Source organism: Phyllostomus discolor, chromosome 15 (assembly GCF_004126475.2).
Source record: "Phyllostomus discolor isolate MPI-MPIP mPhyDis1 chromosome 15, mPhyDis1.pri.v3, whole genome shotgun sequence".
NCBI classification, from domain to species: Eukaryota; Metazoa; Chordata; class Mammalia; order Chiroptera; family Phyllostomidae; genus Phyllostomus; species Phyllostomus discolor.
This window is the reverse complement of record NC_040917.2, coordinates 16,141,099-16,157,577: the sequence shown is the minus strand read 5'-3', so window position 1 is coordinate 16,157,577 and position 16,479 is coordinate 16,141,099. Positions and strand designations below refer to the sequence as shown.

Genomic DNA, 16,479 nt, shown 5'->3' with positions numbered 1-16,479 from the left:
CCGGAAGGCAGCAGCCTTCTCGTACCCTCACGGAGGGGAGGGGGGAGCTCTGACCCTGCCTCTTACACAGACACAGACCCCCATCAAGGTCCCCACCCCCGCGCATGCAAACCTACCACCAAAGGCCACACCCCCAAACACCAGGGCACCTGGGGTCAGGCTTCCACAGGAATTTTATGGGGACACAGTCTACAGCACTGGGGACAGGAATGTGGGGGGAGGGTTAGAATTCTGTCCACCTACATGTCCCCTGACATTTATTAGTTCACGGCGTCACTACTGCTCCATCACCCTGAAAGACATGGTGTGTTCTGTCTTTCCTCTGCCTTTCCTGCTGCATTTAGCTTTCTTAAAAATGTGTGAGGAAAAGGGACCACTGGTTCTTCTCATTTGCATCTTCGATTAAATGAAATAGTTCCACTAAGCAAAACGGGCTCCAGAACCAGTCACAAACTTGGTGACATAACAAAGCACCATGGAGCCTTTGTCTGTGTATGTTTCCGTCCCCAAGATCACCGTGCGGAACTCTGAAGAAACGGAAAACAAAACAAGGATGTGGTCTGTTCTTATCCCCACGGTCCCAGAGATCTTCAGAAACAAAAACAAAAGCAAAACCCGAATTCTCTACCAAAGGCCATCACCAAACTCATGGATTGCAAAACTGAGCATCTTCTCCAAACAAAGAAACACTTCTCACATTTCATCACGTGGCTGGTAAACCTCATTTTCTGTCTAGGGACAAGATCTCCGTGGCTTGTGACCTTAAACAAGGGCGTGTGCATGTGTGACACCGAAAACTGACACCAGAGAAAAGCTTACAGTCAAAAAGTTTAATTTCATTACAATTGTTTTTAAGGTCGGCTATGATCTTGACAAATAGTGTAGGTAAGTTTATACCGAGTGTCTAATTTCCGAGATACAAAAGGCAATAAATATTCAAATTCAGCCTAAAAACAAGATTCTCAACCTAATTATCTGTAGTTTAGCTTCATTTCAGTATTTCAAAATAAGTATCATTCTGCAAATGCTATAAGAACTCATACGGTAAGTTTATTGCTCGCCGGCTGCCAACCGACCGCCCCGCACGGAGGACGCACAGTGTGCGGCCAGCTGGAGGCCTCGTGGGGCCTGGGGTCCAGCCGGTGCTGGGCACAACTGGGATGGCGCCGCAATGGCACTGGTCCTTTCCAGCAGGACACGAGGCTGACTTCCCAGCTGCCCAGTACGTGGCCCTGTTTCCTGCGGAGAACAGGCTGGCGCTGTGGACCCCGCGTGTGCCCTGGGCAGCCGCCCCGGCGCGGGAAGGCAAGTGTGGTCACAAGCCCCACTGCACGGGGCCGGGGGGTCCTCCACTGCCGGCGACTTTCTCAGTCCCCCACTTCCTCGCAGAGCTCGGTCTTCCTGCCTTTCAAGTTACACGGGCATTAAAATAAGTTTCGTGGAGTTTGTGCCCCAGACAATCCTATTACTTCTTCTTAGTGATGACAGATTAACTCTTCATTGGCTACAGTTCTATAAAGTGTCAGGCCAAACTCCTTTGTCTCGGTTTAATTCTTGGGTAGAGCTGTAAGAGAGTTCAGAAAATAGTTACATGAGTACAAACAGGTGGGAGTCTAACAAAATCACAAACTACTGGGGGAAGGTGTGAAGCTAAGGAAAGAGCTCCTTCTGCCACATGAGGCCCCGAGCTGCCTGGGGACACAGAGACTCTCCCGGCCAGCGCCCCCGCCGGGACACTCGGACGGCCCAGGGCCCTACACAGCGACACCCCGAGCTGCAGCGAAATGCTCCGGAAGTGCTCCCGAGGGGCTTCCCCTGATGACGCCCTCCCTCCGTGTGTCCTTCGTTGATGCGGCCTCATCACTTTCTTGGCTTTTAAGAAACTTAACATCGAATAGGAGAGCAAGCACCAAGAATCCCGTTCAAGCTCACTGCTTGCTCACAGATTCGCAAATCCCGACGGACACAAACGAAAATTCACTTCCGATGTCCTCAGCCCGGTGCCCGTCCCACGAGCCAGCCAGTGTCCCTCTGCTTGTCCCCGCAGAGCGGAGCCCCAGGCCCTGGGGGCCGGCGAGCACAGAAACGAAACGTGCTGTTTGGTCTGAACGGGAATCACTGAAAATGTGGCTTTTAGTCCAAATCTAAGACTTCCGAATTTTTACATTCCACGTCTCGTTAACCAAGAGCCGTCTGTCGGCTGCACTGGGACCGTCACACACAGCGGTTCCCGAAAGCCCCCACCCCACCCCCCAACAGAGCAGCCCAGGGCGGGGACCACTCACCCCCAGCAGGTTGCGCGGGACGTAGCCCTCCTTCTCGCTCAGGCGCGCCCACCACCACTCCACCTCGTCCTCGTCCTCCCTGCGGATGACCGTCATGCAGTCCCCTTCCCGCAGGGGCAGCTCGTCATCGTTCTGCGGCTCGTAGTCCCACAGGGCGTAGATGACGCCTTTGTTCATGATGCCCATCTTCTCCTGGACCCCTGAAGTCGGGACGGGAAGGACGCGCACAGGACACGTGACTTGGAGGACTCCGCCCCCACCCCTCTTCCGGACTTCCGGCCACGCAGCGTCAGAGGCGGATGGGCGGGTACGCGCTGAACGTCAGCACTCACGCCACCACGGCACGGAACGCCCACGACGCACATTTCCTGGGGCGGGGCGGGGCGGGGCGGGGCGTGGGGGGTGGGGCGGGGCGTGGGGGGCGGGGAAGCCAGCAGAGCGGAGGGAATGCTGGAGACAAGGCACCAGGTGCCCCCCGCCCGGAAACAGCTCCGCAAGCTCGCCAACACCTGGGCACCCCTTGCAACGCGTCTGACGCACAATACGAGACTTCCGCGAGCCCAGGGACAGAACTGTTCGAGCCCGGACACTGAACGAGGGAGCGACCTGCCTGGCGACATCAGGGTCCGAGGACAAGGCCCTCGGGGAGCACGGCCTCCCTGTCCCGCCTGAACACAGAGCAGAGAGGGGACAGCGAGCAGGAGTGTTGATGGATATCCAAACAAAAGAACAAAAGAAAAACATATAAACTACGCCAGAATGCACAACATGGCTGAGTATTTCAGACACGACAGAAAACGTGTCTGCACAGAGCCGACTCGAAAATAACGAGAGCCTGAATTCTGAGAGAGTGAAACCCACAGACTGTGGAGGGGAAAGGACCCCCCATGGTCCGCCTGCCAGCAGAGTCAACATCACCCTCGTGTCACCTCTCTCCACGCACGGGGACACCGGCCCCCAACAAGCAGGGGAGGGGGTGGGGAGGGGAGGGAAGGGATTGGGCAAGGTCCCAAGCAACACAGAGTTCACTAAAAACAGTCGCCTTTAGGTTTTTAGGAAAGCTAGTAAAATATCTGCTTGCTTCTGAACAGTAGGTTCTTTCAACTCAGGTGAATATGCAACTATTCACCAGGAACTTACTGCTCCAACACCACTCGGTGCCACAGCGCCCAGGGTCTCTCTCCCTCTGGGCCAAAGGCAACGGGAAAGGAAACTGTTCCACAGGAAGGCCCTGCCATCTGAAGGGTCAGATTCCTACTAACGGGACAAGTGAATTTCCAACTTCCCTGTTCAAACAAGACACGCAAAGCGTGACAGCCAGGGTCACCAGGACAATGGGCCTGGATGTAACCCAGATTCTGCTAAGTTTGTAGCTGGCCTGATCCTTATCTGTTTGGGAGGGGAACAGGGAAGGGGAGAGGTGAGAAATTCTAAATGCTTCAGTATTCTCAAAATAACGACTTGAATCTCACTTCCAAGAAATCATTAGGAATGGAAGAAAATTTCTTATTCACTTTGCTATTTACCAAACTAAGAGTACACAAATCACTGCTTTAAACAGAACACGCTCAATATCATTCTCTGATAAATTTTGGGGCATGCAAACTAAAGCCACCATGAGATTCCATTCCAAATCCACCCCAGAGCAGGGGTAGCAGGGTGCAGGGGGGAGGGCGAAGCAGGGGGAGCAGGGCGTGGGGGGAGGACAGAGCAGGGGGAGCAGGGCGTGGGGGGAGGACAGGGCAGGGGGAGCAGGGCATGGGGGGAGGACAGAGCAGGGGGAGCAAGGGGAGCAGGGCGAGGATGGAGTGGGGGGGGCAGGGGGCAGGGTGCGGGGGGAGTCCCTATTGTCATAACTGTCGGCTACACTGCACGTCCATGCTAGAAACACTCCACAACGTGTCACAAGTTTCTGGCACCTCTGACCTGACGGATGTCCATAGAAGAGTTTTAAAAATCCTGTCCACGCTGAAGTAAACCTCAGGGTGGCCATCACATTTCATATAACAAAAATACATTAACATACCATGTTAATTTTTTTTAAATGTTAGCACATCAAAGTTATTCTCTGATCCAGAGTTCCAAACATAAACAAAAAGTAGTAATAAACATCAACACTAAAAACTAAGGGCTGAGAGAGGGAGGGAACTTGGCTAGAGGTCTCCCTCCGACTCTCGGTCCTCTCCGCAAGCAGGCCCGGGGGACGGGCGGGCGGACAGTCAGTGACAGCGAGGACAGAGCCCACGCCTTGAACCTCAGGGCCCTGCCTGAGTGCCGTGACGTCCCCGGGCCCTCCTGAGCCCTCTCTTCCCCTTCTCGAGGTCTCTGAGGCCAAGTTGAGGAGGAAAAGGAACCTGCCATCTAAGACTTGCAGATAAAAACTTCTCTTTGTGCATGGAAGAGCCACCCAGCCCCTGGGGCTGCCCGTCCTCCTTTCTCCAGGTGCAGAGCTGCTGCTCGTACACCAGTCAGAACCATACACTCAAAATCGAGAAAACGAAAGAGCCAAAAATTCATTCTAGAGTAAAGTGGCCTTTGTTTGACCGTGTGACCGGTGGGATTCAGCAGGAAACCCTGGGCCAGTGGGGTTCTTATCCCGGCTGCGTCTTCCTCGATCATCGTGGACACAGGGGTTCCGTCTGCTCAGAGAGGCCGTCACTCTAAGCAGTGAGGTCTCAGTGGAGGGTCTTTCGAGGATCAAGAGCCTCGAACACCATGAGATCAGGGGCTCTGACAGCAGCCATCCCCAGATGCACGCACGCAAGCACACACAAGAGCTGTGTCAGTGTCTGGGACCACAGCGGCCTTCCTTTCAGTGCCCAGGCCTACGCTCAACGCAGAAACGGTTTTCCAAATACGAAAAGCGCCCAGGGAATCAGAGCCCAGAGGTGGAGGGGCCACCGCCCGCGGATCGCGCTGGCACGCACCGTACAGAAACTGAGAGCACTGGGTGTAGCCCTCCTCCATCTCCTCACATTTGTCCGCGGCCGTCTGCAGGTCGCTGTAGGTCATGGCAAACACGGCGGCCCCCGACTCCACCAGGAACTTGCACACCTGCACGTTGTTGCAGGACGCGGCGCAGTGCAGCGGGGTCCTGTGGGGGGTGGAGACACAGAGAACTGGGGGCTTCTGCCTGCGGGAGGCGACCGCTCGGCAGGGCCCAGTCACTCACACCGCCGCAGAGGCTACTACTGTTCCTCAGCTAAGTAAACCCGTGTTAACCCAAACACACGCGTCTTCATCTACTTTAGGCAGCTGGTGGGCGGGAACTCGTGAATACCTTCACAGAGGATCTTCTCCAGCACCCCAGATGTTTTACTGTGCATTAGAAATGCCCCAGATCAGTAATAAAGGTAGAAGTGGGGCCAGCACCACCGCCCGAACTCTGAAGATGTTCGTTTGAGGACTTTAATCGGGCCCTCGAGTACATGAGATTTTGCTCCTTCACCCTGTTCTTCCCTTCGCTCTTCCTTTCAGTCCCCTCGGGAACACAGCTGTGAAAAGACCCGTGCTCCTATTCTCGGTTAGAACGTGATCGCTAACAGTCTGGTGAGTATCACTGCAGGTATTGTCTAATTGGCGGCTTCTGTAACCGTGAAAAATTGTCTATAATCTGAGTTCCCAATACTGGGAAATGAGGACATTACCACACATTAAGAATTTGTTTTGTCCCTGGCTGGCGTAGCTCAGTGGATTGAGCACAGGCTGCGAACCAAAGCATCGCAGGTTCGATTCCCAGCCAGGGCACGTGCCTGGGTTGCAGGCCATGACCCCCAGCAACTGCACATTGATGTTTCTCTCTCTCTTTCTCCCTCCCTTCCCTCTCTAAAAATAAATAAATAAAATCTTTAAAAAAAAGAATTTGTTTTGTAAGTTAAATAAAAATTTTAGACTAAATTATTATGCATATGCATGAGCTTGAAGAAAACACATGAACAGATTAATCTCGCCTACCACCTCCTCCCTGGGGCGCAGAGGGCGTGCTGTGCTCGCTGTATTTCTCCGTTCTGCACATTTCCCACGGCGGGGACACGTTACTTTTGTAATTTTTAAAAACTGTAACAAAAATGCTTCTCCAAGTACTTTTTATAAGAAAAAAAAACTGGAAAGCAGTACAAATGTCCCACGAGAGGGAGACGGTCACACGCACGGGCACGCAGCCGTGGCAGCACAGGGGCTGTGTACATTCAGGCACACGCGTGCCGCACCCGTGCGCGTGTGCAGACTTGGTTTTGGAGCCTGGCTTCCATCTGAACAGAAAAACAGTCAAACCCCTCAGGAAACAGAGCGTGATTATATAACTTTAAAAACACTGGACATAGAAAAAACTAAATTTCTTATGTTCTTCCAAAAAAGAGCATATTATTTAAAACACTGTTTAAATGGAATAAAAGACAACATTTACTATTCACTCTACTCCAGTTATGGGGGGGGTGACAATAACTTGTTAGAATTGTCATTCTCGCTATTTAATAATGGCCCATTATCCAATGGACCATAACATTCACCACTGATAGCACCCACGTTTTCTGCACACCGAACCATTCCACAGAATGTTCCGTAAAGAATGGATTCCACTGTGAAACATGTTAGGAAAAGTTGGCAAACGGTGACTCCCTCCGCCACCCCTCGAGGCACAGGCACGGTGGGTGTGAGCACACTAAAGACTCAGAGAAGTTCAGGGCGTGACAGGGGCAGGGGTTAGGGCTTGCTTCAATCGGCGTTTCTCAAATCTGCAGAAGTGTGCGTACCGCTTTGTGACATTTCTTATTCTCATTATTTAAATGCTAAACTTTTAAAACTCCATCTGCTTCCAGAAGGGCACGTCCAGGAGGACATGCCAATTCCCCAGAAGCATCCGCCACGTCCCTCCTGCGGGGTGACAGGTGGCGCAAGGACCCACACGTACCCAGGTTCCCCCAGAGCAAGGCCCCTTCCTGGGCTGTCCGGCCCCGCCCCCCGAGCCAGCGGCCCCGCCCCCCGCGCCAGCGAGAGCACGGGTTCCAGGCGACCCTACCAGCCGTCGCTGTCGGCAGCGTTGACATTCACCCCGAACTGCACCAGGAACTTGACGATCTCCGTGTGCCCGGCGCACACGGCGTTGTGCAGAGCCGTGATGCCCTCGTCGTTGGGCAGGCTCGGGTCCTCGACCTGGAACGTCAGAGGGAGGGCAGCTGTCACTCCGGCGGCTCGACGCCAGAGTCACTATTAACTGGACTGACAGGGTCACAGACACAGAAACGGACTTGTGGGTTTTAATTGTGAGTTTTAAAAAACACCACAGGGGCCAAGAAAACCCTGCCGAGAACAACTCTAGAAATAAGACAGACGAAACAGCCATATTAAGTAGACATGCGCTATAAAAAGGTTTTTTAAAAACTGAAGGAGAACAAGAACTACATCCTTATAGTCGGTTTTGTTTATTTACCCTCCGACTCCCCACCACAAATTAGTGTCTAACGAGAAGTGGCATTTTCCATGGAAGGAAAAAAGGTCAAACTAAAAATATTTTAAATAATAGGTTTCTGAAAAGCAGGGGCACCATCTGTAATTTAACACTGCCCAGTATAAATCCATGCCTGGGCCATTTTTAATGGAGGGTAATGGTCTCCCTGAGGAAGGAGAGCACTCTCTCTAGAGGACCCCAGTGAAAACTGAATTTCTGCATTATCGGAAACTCCACAGTCAGGCCATTAGCACAGCAAAGCCAACTGAGGAGCAAGCTCTAGAGTTTCTCTCCATAGCCCCACCGCCCCCAAAAGAAAGTTTAAAAATGCAATTTCTCCGTTGTAGCTTTCTGATTAGAGATTTACAGCAAACTCTAACACAAGGTCAGGCTGTTAACACAAGGTCAGACTGTTAACACAAGGTCATGTCTAAGAATCTGACTAAGGCAATCATACCTCGTAAATAATCCTCTGCACAAGGTCAAATTCTCCCTCCAAGGATGAATCCAGAAGTAAAGCAAGAGGGTTGAATTTCACCCTCATCCCGTGAGCAATTCGCTCGGAACCAGTTTTACGTAAGTTTGTCCTTTTGCCCTGCAGAGGAAACACGTGGAAAATTAAGGGTCCTGGACACAGCGAGAGACCACCCACAAAAGGGGAGGAATAACATCTCACTGAGTGGGTAAAGATGCTTGAAAAATACACATGTAGCACTTTTTAGTGAAGTCTACAGCATTCAGAAAAGAATATAAATAATAACAGCTTAATGAATAGAGACACGTAACTAAGTGGAAAGGATGTAACCTTCAAAAGCTAGTGAAACACACTTGGCCGTCCATTACAGGGTGGGGTGGGCGGAGCGAAGGGGATCTCTCTAAGGACAGGTGGGCTGGTCTTCTGTCAAGCTGCAGAACTAGCAAAGACCGGCCTTTAAATCACCTGCCCCACCTGGTTACACTAGGCAAGAGCACAACTCACAATTATACGAGCTAACCTTGACTGAAGGATCACTCGTTCTTCTCTCATGAAAGCCCTGCTACCCTATTTTACAGATCAGGAGACCGAAGGCATACAACAGCAGGGCTGCAATTCAAGTTCAAGGGAGCCGGCTTCTCCGAAGCCTCCCTGTTAACCCTTCCGGAACACAGGGCGTCTTTGCAGGGAAAACCCGCCACTGAGGTAAATAACGAAGAACATCAGTCTGTCTTAGATACCTACCAAGGAGAAGCCCACCAGCCTTTCAAATGCTGTCACTATTTTACATTAAAAACTTAACTACACTCCAAGATACGTAAGCTAATTCTTTCTATACTTTGCCATCAGACTTCAGAAAACAAGGCAAGATTGTTAAGATGAGCTCTAACCACCCATGAAACAGTCTCCAAAACCCACGCAACAAGGTGGGAGCCTTTCCCGAGGTGGGGCGTGCTGCACACACGTCTATTAAGTGGCGATCGATACACTTCACAAATGTGCGATGGCTGAAGTGTTGTTGTTTCTTGGACAAAAGGGAAGTGCAAACATGACAACGCGGCTCGTGAGCACGGCTGGCACACCCACTCGCACAGGAAGGACGTGATGGTGGCTTCGCGTTTACGCAAACTAAAGAGGACGAAGTAAATCACTTTCTCAGGAAGAGAATAAGAATCTTAAAAAGTAACAGGATGTTTTTATAAACTTAGTTTCTCCTCTTTGAAAGTACGAATTACTCTGACAACGACAAACAGAGAGGGGAACTAAAAGTAGATGTGAAAACTTCTTTTTTCCTCACGTTTAACACTCCGACGAAGAGAATCAAGCCTTAGGACTTTGAGAACACTCACTTGGTTGTGTAAAAAATTGTTAACTTCCATTTTAAAACTTTTCCTTCCTAAAATCCAGTGTTCACTATATCAAAGCAAATGTTTACTGTAAATAGTAGCAAAATGTAGCAATTCTGAATAATTATTATCTCTGAATAGTAATTTATCTAAATATATAAAGCCCTTTCTCAAAAATCCTGACAACACACTATTTTGCTTTTGCCCAGGTTTTAAAAGTTCAGTTTGGCACCCTGTGCAAACAAAAATGACTTCAGATCACACTCTGAAAAAGCCGACTTTAATTCCAGACAACCTGGGATTCTTATCCCCTCATCGGGTTTGAAAGTGACATGATGAACTTCTGAATCTGAAGCGGACCTCTGGAAGGAGTGTGGGGGACACGCCCAGGTCCAAACACACGAGTAACGGGGAACCGCAGGGCCCTCGTGCTGCCCAAGACTCGCTCACACACTGTGCTCAAGGCGAAGAGGAGGCTACCCAGGTGTCCGCCCCGCCCTGCACCCATTTCGTCCAGGACCCTTCCGATTTCATCGGCGTTGGAAGGTTGCACGGAACACCAATTTCACTGCCAGAAAAGGAACAGTCTGAAAGACGGATGTCACCCCTGAGAGGCTGAACCATCGCCCCGGTGTCACAGCCGAACCAGGGAGCGGAGGTCACAGACCTGGGGCTCCTCGCTCCTCGTCGAGCGGGGCTTCCTAGCGCGCGGCATCAGCTAGAGAGGAGAGGGCAATGCGTGTACAGGTGTAAGGACCGGACTCTGTTCCCTTCACGAAAAAGGGGGGTTCCTCCGAGAACACAAACATGTACCTCACAGTGGGCACCCTGACTTTGGACATTCGTAAGATCCACTCCGTGCCCAGGGAACTCTAAAACAAAAAGGCAAACTGCAGGACACACTTACTGCAGCGGGCAACTGAACCACGAACTTTCTGTCGCAAACGGCTGCGAGCACTGGCTGGTGCTCCCTGGGTCTGGACAAGCCGCCACCTGGGAGGGTGACAAGGCTCCCCAACGGGTCCCGAGAGACCGAGTTACCTACCGGAGGCAGGGCCACCTGCCCGGTGATTTCCGGTGGGCGCATGCTCCCGGAGTCTTCCCCAGCCCCCTCTGGCTCCCCGGACGGGTAGGGCGGCGGTGGGTAGGGGGGATACTCCTCCAGGTACACTTCGAGCAGGTGGGGAGCCTCTGGATTTGGCTCTTCCACATTGTTCTGGAAATCCGGGCTGGTGTCTGGGATCCCTTCGGGTGCGTAATCGAGGCCCGGAGAAGGAGCTGGCATGTCGCTGCTCTCCATCCCGGGGTCCCCGGCCTCCTGCGGGGACAGGGCTTCGGGGACCAAAGAGACCACCACCTCCTTCTCCGGCTCCGCGTGTAGATACGGGTTCTGGACCTCTGCGGGGCTCTCGGGGCCGGCGGTCGCTGAGGCCGGCTTGGGGGGGTAGGACGACGGCACGGAGATGGTCTCCATGGCGGCGAGGGTGGTCCTCTGATACAGCAGCTTCTGGATGTTGGGCCCGTTGGGGCCCTCGGGCTCTGTGATGGAGCTCCTCTTCTTCAGGGGCCTCGGGGCGTTGGACAGCTTCTTGCGCAGCGCCTCCAGGTCGGCATCGCTCTGGTTGCGGTACGGGTTCGACAGGAAGGGCAGCAGCTTGGTTGGGCTGAGGGGCCGAGGGATCCTCTCGTTCTCGTGGCTCTCCTGGGCCGAGGAGGCGGGCTCCGGCTCGGGCTCCGGACCGCCGGGCCTGCCCTGGTTCCCGGAGTAGACGTGCTCGGGGTGCTGCTGCTGGCTCTGGGCGGCGGCCAGGACGGGCTTGCCGTAGACTGGTGGCAGACGGAGACAAGCTCTGATCAGCGTCAACGACACGACACTGGCAAGCACCGGGCGCAGCTCACGGTGGCCACGGCTGCGCGCGACCTCCGCGTCACTGCAGAACACCCTTCGCGGCAACTGACTTTTTAAAACAATACGCGACAAAGCAAGGCTCCCGTCATTGCCTAATAAACTTATTGCAGAGTCAAAACCCCACTGATAGTGACACGTGCCATTATTGTATGCACCAGTAAGAAAGTGTTGCCAATTATAATCGTAAGGTCGCTGGCTGCAGCATCTGAATTTCACGTGCCAAGAGCCACAAGAAACGGGGAATCCATGCAGACTGGTACTCCTCTCCTGCGCCCAGATTAAAACTGAACATGCACTCTCTCGTCCTTCACAGCTTTCAAAAGTAAACCCGTAGTGTCGCAGGTTCGACTCCCAGCCAGGGTACATGCCTGGGTTGCAGGCCATAACCCCCAGCAACTGCACATTGATGTTTCTCTCTCTCTCTCTCTCTCTTTCTCTCCCTCCCCTCTCTAAAAATAAATAAATAAAATCTTTAAAAAAAAAGATTCTCTATTAAAAAAAAAAGTAAACCCATGTGAGAAACCAGATTTGGCTTATAAAATTATTAAGAACTCTTAAATTTACCAAAACTATTCCCCTTAACCTTCTAATTGTATCGAAACCATCTAACCCCCAAATTAGCACATTAGCAGTTTTCATGGAGACTCATGAAGAGAATAAGATGTCACATATATTATTAATTCTTGCTGTCTAATTATGGCATCTTAGGCCACAGGGACATGCTTATTTTGTGACCAGAAAGCCATTTTTTCTCCAATGAGACACGGTGAATTTTATTCCAGTCTTACAAAACTACTGAATGACTCTTAGAAAGAACCCAACAAATGGCCAGACTGTGTACGTTTTACACAGTCATCTCTTCGGGTTTTTATATTTAACGAGTGGTCGTGTCCTCTAGTTAAATATAAAATATAGTAGGAAGAGTTCATTCTTAAAACAACAAAGAAAAACACCCCCACACCCCACAGGGGCAGCTGTCCAACTGTCCACGCACCAAGGAAACATCTGGCCACCTGAGGTGACCACAGAGCCTTCGGTGCTGTATCCACCCGTGGGCACCCGCTCCCCAGGCCCCAGCGAGCCAGAGTCCTCGTTCTGAAGGAGCTCACGGGTCGGGGGGGACAGATGCCCACGGGAACTACAATGCAGAAGGCTACGTTTTCCTATCGGTTTTATTCCTCTATTTTATTCACCGATTATTTTCACAGCCTGTCATTCCATCCGTCTGCTATCACTGGTGCCCACCACAGTGGCTGGTGTTTAGCAGAAACTCGAAGTTTAAACTCCCCATGAAGACCAGAGGCCGTGAGTAAACCAAACCCTTAGAACATGGGCATCAGTCACAGAGGGACAGGCCACCCGGCTTCCCGGCAGCGGGCAGCTCTGGTGCGGGACCAGCACCGCCTGCACAGACGAGAGGACGACCCAGACGGAACCTTACCACTCGGAAAGGGCGGCGCTCGGGGATGCGGCTTGGTCAGCGCGCTCTGCACCGCCTGCTGGAAGTTCTTCCCGGGGGCCGCGTGCTGCGTGTACATGGAGTATATGGAGCTGGCCGCCACCATCTGCGGTTTCCGGAAGGGGGGAAGGAGGGTGTCTTTGGAAGGCTGTGGCGTGAACGGCCGGACAGCCACGGCCGGGGGACTCTCTTGCTTGGAGCCCGGGACGAGGCCTTGGTCTTGGGGCCCCGACGGTGCGCCGGGGGCCAGCAGGACCCTCTGCTGCTGCCCTGCCGCTTTGGGTTTACTTCCCACGGACGGGACGGCGGCTGACAGCGGCTGAGGGTCCCCATCGGGCCTGCTGTCCAGCGGGGACGGGCTCGTCTGTCCAAAACACGGCAGGTTGATCTGTTTGGGTTTTGACGGGACGGGAGGCGGGACTTTCACGTTTTTATTTGCAGCCTGTGAAACACACGGAAAAAGCCGGGGAAAGCACTTACACAGCTGGGCACACGGGACGCCCCAGGTAAGCTAGTCTCCCCCACTGTGGGCACACACTGGACATGCGGGGCTGCTGTTTGTTACGAGGTCTGCTGGGGTGACGCGGCTGGCGGGACCACGCAGGTCTCACGTGCACACTCCCGCGACACTAGATCTGTACGTTGCACCGCGTGCCCACGACCTACACTGCGTTTTTCATCATTCACATTCAAGTTTTCCGTCTCTGAACGGACTCACACTTAACAAGGGACGTGAGTCACACAGTACAATTCCCACCCTGAAGGGCCTCCTCCGCGTCCCCACCCCCCAGCCGGGCAGCTGTCAGCCCACGGGAACGTCTCACGTCTTCACGGCACCAGTGCAGAGCGGGCCGCTCTCGCTCCCCGGGACCACGTGCAGCCGGGGCCACGGGTGGTTCAAAAACACCCGACGTGGGGCTCCTGGCCACGACCTGCTTGTCAGAGGTGGGGACCCTAACAGAGGAATCCCCACCACATCGTCCGACACAAACTCGGCTCCTGATCTGGAGGAGACGAGGTGGCTGAGCAGCACCTGTACAACGTTCTGGATGCACTCGCATTTGCCGGAGATCTGGTCTACCAGCCGTTCCTCATGTGGCGCGTGCGACACCACGGACAGACTTGCGCACCAGGACGTAAGTAAGACAACAGCGCACGGTCGTACCTCCTAACCTTCCAGGCGCACCTGCTGCTCTCCCGCCCCCCTCACCTCGCCCTTCCACTCCCCTCGCTTGAACGCCAGATCTTAAGTACCTGGGCGTCCCGCAGGATGTCCTCGCTGCTCTGGTTCTTCCTCAGCGCCCCGAAGGACGGGGGCGCAGCCGACTGGTCCACCGTGTCGAACATCGAAAAGGGACGCACTTTCTTCTCCTTCTCCCTCAGCAGAACCTCCCCATCATCGGCTGGAGGGGACGGGGGAAAATCACACTGATATTCAAACTGTTCGTAATAAAATTTCTTATCCACATGCAAGTGTATCTCTCCTCGGGCTCTTTGAAACCCTGTGGGCACTCAATGCCTTCCTTCCTGCTTTTAAAAGAAGTTGATTAAGGAAACACCAAGCACCCCCATGCTGGTGCCACCCTAATTCCCCGGCTGAACGAAGCTGCTCCGGAAACACCCACGGTGCCCGGGTGCCCGGCGTGAGCGCACCGGAAAGTCGGCGCTCTGCGAAGGAACACGCAGCACCTCTCAGACGCCCAAAGCAGAAAGTCTGGGAGCAGCACCAGCGGACTTGCCTTGTTCTGGAGCATTCGCAGAGCTCTTCGGGGAGGGGGTGGAGGCCTGGCTCGGGAAAAGGTCTGCATTTGGGCTCCAATCGGGGCCCAGCGAATGGACTTTGGAGCCTGAAACACAGAGAAGCAACAAGTCCAAATAACGCGGCATTCCGAAGGGATGTCCCACGGTTCCTGCTGCCGCTAAGAAGTGGGGTCTCTAAAACACAGCTGTAGAGTTCCAGACTCACCCAGCAGACCTATTCAGAGAACACTGGATTTTACACGTCTGGCTTAAGGCTCTCCCCCTTCCTCAAGCCACTGAGAAGGAGCCGTGGCAAACAGAAAGACCGCCAACGAGAGCACGTTACTCGTGGCTGGGTAGGAAAGTGCCACCTTTACACCCAGAAAACCACTTCCAGGTGAGCAGACCCAGGGGCTCTGAGGCGCGCCTCCCGTGACGACACCCCGAGCGTGCGTGCGGGCGGCACACGGGGCGGGAACGCGGGTCCCGACCCAGGACGCCGGTGTGCACTGACAGTTACGTCTCAAAGCTCTCGCTTCTGCCCGACAGCAGCAGCAGTTCCCCTCCGCAAAGCCCCCCGCACTGCACACTGCTTCACGGGGGTCATTATGGCACAGCAGCAGTTTTAAACAGAGGCAGCGGATCTGCGCACGGGACAGTGGTTCAGGGATAAAGAGGCAACCCTGGCTGTTGTTTTTTTTCCTCTGGGAATTGGAAGAACGTTTCCCCTGCTTCTCCCATGGCTCCCCCTCTGTCGCCCACCCTCCAAGCACGGCCACCCCAGCCTGGACCGGAGGGCAGCCCAGAACGCAGAGACCACTAACTCGGGAGGGAGCCTCCGTCACCCTCTCTGCATCTCCCGCCGCGCCGACCTTCACGCCAAACGCTGTCAGCAGGCGAGGCCTCCGGCGTAAGCGCACCTGAACATACGCACTGTCTACCCGGCAGAGTGGACTCGCACCCCGCGCTCTGCGGAGACGACACCACTAACCGCACAGAGGGTGTCTTTACAGAAAAATAAACATTCTCGGGTGACTAACATCCGACTGTGCTTTCCTTCTTCGCAAGGAGGAATTCAAAACAATTTTCAGATTTGCAAAAATACTGCCTTCTGTTTCACTTCCCCGATAGAACTCTATTATTTAGGGTTAAGAAACGTACTGCCCTGGCAAAGAACACAAGGAGACTCTTAGAAATAAATTTAAACAGGAACGGGGATAGGAAGACACTTTCTTAAAACTCAAACTTGGGGAAACGCAACAGTGAGGACGAGAGGACCTGAGCTGCAGATGGCCGTGAACGTGACCCGTGCTTACCTTTCGCTTGCAAGGCCGCCCCGGACCGCATGTTGGGCAGCGTGTGGACTTTCATGGGCCCCTCGGAGGGCTGCCCGGCCAAGGGGCCGTCGGGCGGAGCCGGCTTCACCAGCAGCTCGGGCCGGGAGGGCATCCGGGGCATGGTGGACGACTGGATGTAGGGGCCGACGGCAGCCACGCGGCTGGGCGCCGACACGCCTGGCTGGGGCAGGTTTCCATCCGGCGACACCTTCGGAGAGAGCACAGGTCCCTGAGTGTGACAGGCCGGACTGCGGCAAACTCAGGGACGTCCGGGACGCTTTCAGAACATTCTCAAGTCAGCTCTGGCCAGAGGGTCTGCTACAAACGTGCCCAACAAGAACACTGCGCCACCGCCCAGCCCCCGGACATCATCACACGGATCAGCAGGAGAGCCGGAGCCCCAGAAGCACACCGACAGCGGATCATCCTCCGGGCAGCCCCGGGCGCTGCCTCCCTCCCTCCGTCCCTCCCTCCGTCCCTCC

The 16,479-nt window shown here is 53.9% G+C and overlaps 1 protein-coding gene across 1 annotated transcript in view; it reads right to left on the bottom strand.

Annotated features, from left to right (window-relative positions):
• Positions 1-815: 815 nt before the first annotated feature.
• TP53BP2 (tumor protein p53 binding protein 2) overlaps positions 816-16,479 on the bottom strand; it is a 51,910-nt gene continuing 36,246 nt past the window's right edge. Inside the window, exons 9-18 of the mRNA XM_028531353.2 lie at positions 15,977-16,205; positions 14,660-14,767; positions 14,175-14,323; positions 12,903-13,362; positions 10,598-11,379; positions 8,189-8,326; positions 7,303-7,436; positions 5,213-5,379; positions 2,286-2,485; positions 816-1,564 (exon numbers count right to left, since the gene is read on the bottom strand). Coding sequence (XP_028387154.2) covers positions 1,523-1,564; positions 2,286-2,485; positions 5,213-5,379; positions 7,303-7,436; positions 8,189-8,326; positions 10,598-11,379; positions 12,903-13,362; positions 14,175-14,323; positions 14,660-14,767; positions 15,977-16,205 — 2,409 coding nt within the window. The 3' untranslated portion in view covers positions 816-1,522. The remainder of the gene's footprint in view (positions 1,565-2,285; positions 2,486-5,212; positions 5,380-7,302; positions 7,437-8,188; positions 8,327-10,597; positions 11,380-12,902; positions 13,363-14,174; positions 14,324-14,659; positions 14,768-15,976; positions 16,206-16,479) is intronic.